Source organism: Lactuca sativa, chromosome 6 (genome assembly GCF_002870075.4).
Source record: "Lactuca sativa cultivar Salinas chromosome 6, Lsat_Salinas_v11, whole genome shotgun sequence".
In the NCBI taxonomy this organism is placed as follows: domain Eukaryota; kingdom Viridiplantae; phylum Streptophyta; class Magnoliopsida; order Asterales; family Asteraceae; genus Lactuca; species Lactuca sativa.
Genome location: NC_056628.2, coordinates 4,856,121 through 4,862,548, shown reverse-complemented (window position 1 = coordinate 4,862,548; position 6,428 = coordinate 4,856,121). Strand labels below are relative to the sequence as shown.

The 6,428-nt window shown below is 36.2% G+C and overlaps 1 protein-coding gene across 1 annotated transcript; it reads left to right on the top strand.

Annotated features, from left to right (window-relative positions):
* Positions 1-1,698: 1,698 nt before the first annotated feature.
* Positions 1,699-2,404, top strand: LOC111886887 (14 kDa proline-rich protein DC2.15-like). Its single transcript, XM_023883129.3, has one exon. It carries the CDS (start codon positions 1,776-1,778, stop codon positions 2,160-2,162), a length of 387 nt encoding a protein of 128 aa, XP_023738897.1. The 5' UTR covers positions 1,699-1,775; the 3' UTR covers positions 2,163-2,404.
* Positions 2,405-6,428: the final 4,024 nt, after the last annotated feature.

Genomic DNA, 6,428 nt, shown 5'->3' with positions numbered 1-6,428 from the left:
TATATATATATATATAATGAAATTTTTTACCTCGTATCCAAAAAATTGTTAGTCTTTGAGAAGTTCATTCAATAAAAAAATGTTGTTATTTCGTTCGAAGAATGATATTATCATTCTAACAGAATGTTATTCTGTTAGAATGAAATCAGGTATGATTAAAAATGACATAAGAATTAAAACCGAAGGTAATTAATTATCCCCAAAAGTTTGGAATTTTTCTTTATTAAATTTGTCTCAATTGACTAAAATACTCTTATAGTGAAATTAGATGGTATTTTTGAATTATTTTTAATTCAATAATATTCATTAATCGTTTTGTTAAAATAACTTAAATGATTGGTCCATTATCAACCATACATCTACACATATAATAATATATATATATATATATATATATATATATATATATATATATATATATATATATATATATATATCATCTAAAATTTCAGGCTTCGCCACTACTAACATCTATTTTTATGACGACGGTTAGAGTGAGCATTTGGACCTCTAGACCGGACCTTAACAGGTTAAGTCTAAAGTCCACTAATTTTTGAAAAACCGGTCCGGTGCGATTCCAGTCCGGTTCGGTCCAAATACTTACTCCTACTGTCGTAATAGATAAACTAACTTTTGATAGGGCTTCAACGAGTTGTACTATATGCACCCAAAGTTGTACCAATCCAACATGTACAAGAACCGCAAAACCCGGATCTAGATCGGATCTGGACCGACCTCAATCGGTCCGGTCTAAGAGCTATCATTATCTGTCAAACCGGTATGGTAGAAGAGCCGATTAAGTCTGGTTCGATCCAATTGCTCACTCTTTTAAAGATATGCATAATGGATTTTTTTGTTGGTACGGGTGAAAAGGATGAATTCATCGATTCCATTAAAATAAATCCACACATCATATATTAAAACCAATTATTTCTAAAAGAAATCATTAATTAGTGTCTTGATAATGAGTCTCCTCGATTGGCTAAGCCAACCTGGATCAGATTTACAAATTATGGCATTTTTAGTCACGGGGTGGAGTACTTTCTATTTCTAAATATATTAATTTTGTAGGTTATCTGGATCACACGTAATTATATAACATTCTTTATGTTTCCTAAATATAAAAGGTCCATCTTCAATAAAAGACTAAAACAAAGGTAAATTTATCGACCTAATTGACCAATACATGCGTACATCAAGACTCTTAATTATTTCCGTGAGCATTTTAAATAGAATGGCTGGACCATGATTATTAAACGAAGTACAGCCTCTATGAAAGAAATGATGAAAGAATATTTTTTATTTCTCAGTAATAGTAAAATATAATATTTGATGGATCAAATTCTAACATCCGTGTCCGACATCACGCCAAGCAAAGCTCTTACATAGTTACCTGTTATTACTGTGGGCTCTCGTTTATAAAATATTAGAAAACATTTAACCAAATTACTTCTTTTCGACATGAAAATATTCATTATTCTCATTTGGGCCGAACACGGGAGCAAAGATTCTCTTTGAATTTGGTGCAGTATCTTGTCTTAAAGTACCATCCAATGAAACTAGTTCCTGCATTCCTTCACATGCATGTTAGGGATCTCTAATAATAGGATAAGCTTCTTCTACTCCATCCTTTAAAATGTGTATCATGTAGAGTCACGTTCCTATTGATAAAATACTCCATTTTCTTATCTATATAAACCCTACAATCACATATGAAACCTCACCCTACATCCCTCCTTCCAACTAAATCAAATTCTGGCCGATAGTTGGAACCAATGGCTTTCAACAAATCTTCCACTCTCTTCCTAACTATTAACATCCTCTTCTTTGCAGCCACACAGGCTTGCTTCACTTGCCACACTCCATCTGTTCCATTGCCTGAAAAACCCATTGCTCCAAAGGGAAACTGCCCTAGGGATGCCCTGAAACTGGGTGTGTGTGCTAAGTTGCTTAATGATTCCATTGGGACTGTCATTGGTAACCCACCGGACCACCCTTGCTGCTCAGCCCTTGGTGGCCTTCTCGACCTTGAAGTCGCAGCCTGCCTTTGCACTGCTTTGAAAGCCAATGTTCTAGGGATCAACATTAATATCCCTATCTCACTTAGCTTGCTTGTTAACACTTGTGGCAAAGAGCTCCCAAAGGATTTCATTTGTGCCTAGAAATGTGGAAGAATTTGCCAAACACCTCCCTACATTCATTGTGTCTACGAGTTTCGTTTTACTTATTATGTTTGCTTTACAATGTGATTTCCATGTTCAGTAGCATTTCTTTCTCAGTTTAGGTGATTGTTGAGCATCAACTTGGTTCAGATGTTCACGTTGTTGTACTTTGATTTAGCAATGTATTGTACCCTTGCATTAGTTTGCAATCGATGTGATATATAATTGATTGTTTCGAATTACTTGTTCACAGCAACTTGATTATGATGAATTAAACCCTATAAACACAAAATTTCCTTGAAGGAAAACTTTCAGCAGTCAAGACTTTTGGTCTGAGATGAACACCAGAGCCTGAGACCAGAACAAGAAATGGTCTCGCCGGCCACCGATAAGCAAATTGACTGCCTTCATGTCCGATATCCATTATATCGAGCTTTCCATAATTTTCAAGATACTCCCTTTTTTTGTTTTCTAGATATTATCTAATCACGTGAATATCAAGAATATTACTAACGTAAGAGGATTTCAAAATATCACATTTTACTTTGAAATTCTATTTTTTTGCCAAACGTACAAAAACATCAAACTTATATACTACTATGTTGTAATATTAGAAGGTATTCTTCAGTATTTGATGTTTCTCTTTAGTTACTTCATATACTTATATATGACCTCCCGGAAGTATATCATTGTGTTACCGCAACAAAAAGATCATATTCGATTATATCGTCTAGATCTTTCAACAATTAATTATTGGTACTATGTTAGGTGATTATTTGTAAACATGCCTTCATAAGTATCGGGTCATTGAAAAGCATGAAAGAAAAAAGTGCATCTTCGAAAACTTTGTGCTGAAATCGAAGCTTTAAACATGAAAAGATTGCCGGTTGTTCTACAAAGTTTAAATATCTTATGCGCGTTATGTTGAAGAACTTAAGCATCTTAATGTTCTTACCTTTTATTAATGAATTCCATTAGGTTTTTTTTGTCTCTTTCAAAAAAAAAAAAAAAAAAAAATATCGATCTTTAGTGGCGACGCGCCAGTGAAGGTACAAATGTCGCCATTAAAAGTATTAGCGGAGACATGTGGCCGCTAAAGGGTTGTTGTTGTTGATTCGTTGCTAATGCTCCAATTGTTGTCGATATCTCCTTCCGTCGCCGCTAAAGGTATCTCCCCCCTAATGCTCTATATCACCACTAATGCTTCGTCGGCAGTAATGCTCAATGTCACGCCTAATGTTCATCATCACCACTAGTTGTAGTTTTCTACCTTTTTAGATGTTGTTTAGTTCACATAATGTTTTAGAAGAAACTCGAATTGGAATTGGAAAATGAATTTGCCAGGAATTCGAAGCCAATTCCATATTACAGATTCTGTTTGATTCTGTTTGATTCTCACGAAATGGAATTGGAATCATGTAAAACGATAGAATTATTCATTTTGTCCGTTTTGCTTAATTTTACATTATTTTCTAACTTATATGTAAAAATATATTAGATAAATTATAAAAATAGTAAGATTTCGGCAGTGATGGCAGTAGTGGTGGTGGAAGTGGTGGTGGCAGTGGTAGTGGTGTTAAGTGTGACATCCCCAATTTCACAGTCAGAAAAGACCGATTTCGTTTATGTTTTTAATTATAGTAAAATCAGAGTAATCTTTCAAAAAAAAATGTTGCTGAATTTGTTACCAAAACAAAATATGATAAAGATTTCTCAAAGCATTTCCATACAGAAATGTATTTTTATTGTATTACAAAACTCGGGATGTCAACATCGATACAGATCAAAAGCATAAACCAAAAACATTATGGGCATTATTGGCCTCAAAAACAACATAAGCCTTACAACATTCTATTTATTTTCTACTGGCCTAAAATCCATAATCTTTCATCAGATCATCCAACTATGCTCTTGCCACTACCTATAATACAAAAAATTGAGTGGGTCAGGTTGGGGAGTCTGGTGAGCATATAGGGTTTTCAACCCACAATAAATAAGTTTATTATTCTTAACAATCACTCAACCCGACTACCCGTTCTCGTTATCCTCAGTTTACATCCCTAAAGCATCTATTATAAGGGACATATCCTAAGGAATTTCATTGGGATTGACACTACTGCTAATGGGATTCCTCAGCCATATAGGTCCGTAAGGCAACCATGGAGGGATGGAGTACACCGTTGAACACATCGTTCACAAACACCTAAAGGTTGCGAGCCTGCAAGCATTCCACTGGACTTCCTAAAAAAGTCTGTGGTCGTCATCCATACTCCACTAGATGACTGGAACATCGTCAACACCGAGACCTGTCATCATTTTATTTCATCACACACACCAACTATTTAATTTATCCATGTTTTACCCAACATATTTGTAGATATAAAATACATATATAGTTCAGATAAGAAAACGAAGTTTAAATCTTTCATACAACAAAGATCTTAAGTGTATTTGTGTTTGTGTGTGTGTGTGTGTGTGTGTGTGTGTGTATATATATATATATATATATATATATATATATATATATATATATATATATATATATATATATATATATATATATATATATATATAAAGTTTAGATCTAAAGTGAGAAATTCTAGATCTGAAGGAAAAGGTTCAGATCTGGAAGAAAAAGTTTCGATCTGAAGGGAAAAGTTTAGATCTGAAGGAAAAAGGTCAGATATGAAAAGAAAGAGGTTTAGATCTTTCATCCAGTATAGATCTCAAGTAAACAGATAATATATATACACTTGATAAGGCAGTGATTCGGACAGCGCTTCGCTTCTCAAAATGATCTTCTTTGATTAAACCGGGAGGTTTGCTTGAAAAACAGGCTCTGCGGGGGCAAAGTTTCTAAAAAAAAAAAAATTCTTTTTCTTGGAGCCTTCAGGCGCTCCAGGGGTTTCTTCTAGTGCTAGGAAGGTTTCCTAAGCTCCGGGGTCGTTTAGGGTGGCTAGAGAGAGAATAGAGAAAGAAAGAAAAGCTTAAAAGTGTGATTTTGGAGGCTGCCTTCGCACCCCTTTTATAGGCACGAGGCCTCGCATACGTTGGGCGTAGCTTCGCTGTACGCGGGGCGTAAGGGGGGCACGCTTTGGATCCTCGGTGGCACATCATGGCATCTTGTGGACCGAGCAAGGCAAGACCGCGGAGTGTATGGACTTCGTACGTGAGGCATACTCAAACGCGAGGCGTCCTTCAGACTACGCGGGGTGTAGCCTCACACCCAGCTTGCAATTTACACCTTCAACTTCTAAAATTCGTAACTTTCGCATACGAGCTCCGTTTTTTCGACGTTTTTTATATCTACACATAGGTAGAGACGTACTCCACAACTTTTGTTTAGACTCCGTCGGCTAATTTTGAATCTATTTTTAAAGTCATATTTTTAACAGGCCGGGACACAAAAAGTCCGTTAAAAATTCATAACTTCTTCATTCGACGTCCGTTTTCGTTTGTCTTTTTGTTGTTGAGCTACTATTAACGAGACCTTCGATTCTCATTTAGGTTGTGTCGGCCGATAACTGTTTGACGTACTATTCAAAGTCTGGGCTACATACTTCTAAACTGAAACTTAGAAAAATCATAACTTCCTCATAAAAAGTTAGATTTGGGCGTTCTTTTTATGCACGCTCTCGGTTTAGCGAACACTACGACTTTCGTTTAGATCGCTAAGGCTAAAAAGCACTTTATCGTAAATTCACTTTTCTATGTCGCGTAGTGTCGTGCCGATTCTGTCGCGAAACTTTGAAAGGTTATAACTTCTTCATTATAACTCGGATTTCGGCGTTCTTTATATCCCTGGAATCCTTGTCATGATCACTACAACTTTCTTCATAGATATCAGCCTTATCTAACATTTTATTTTTGACGCTTATTTTTATTATATCTGTACAAACAAGTATAGAATCACATAAATGCACATAATTCACATAATATTCAAGTATTTCATCTTTATTACTTTAAAATAGATTACAACGGTTGACCTAGACTATTACGTCATCACATCAATGCTTAGCCTCGAAACACGGGCATTACATTAGGTGATTGTAATGGTGGCGGCGATGGTACTAGTGGTGGAGATGGTGGAAATGGTGGTGGTGGCAGCGGTGGTAGTGGTGGTGCGTGACGGTAGTGGTGGTGGCGGCGGTGGTAGAGGTGGTCGTGGTGGCGGTGATGGTAATGGTGGCAACGATGATGGTAGTGGTTGCGGCGGCAGTGATAGTGCTGGCGACGGTGGTGGTGGTTATGGCGGCGATGGTGGTT

Bases quoted from the DNA above. Each gene is read 5' to 3' on its own strand.
- LOC111886887 (XM_023883129.3), top strand. From the start codon at position 1,776: ATGGCTTTCAACAAATCTTCCACTCTCTTCCTAACTATTAACATCCTC.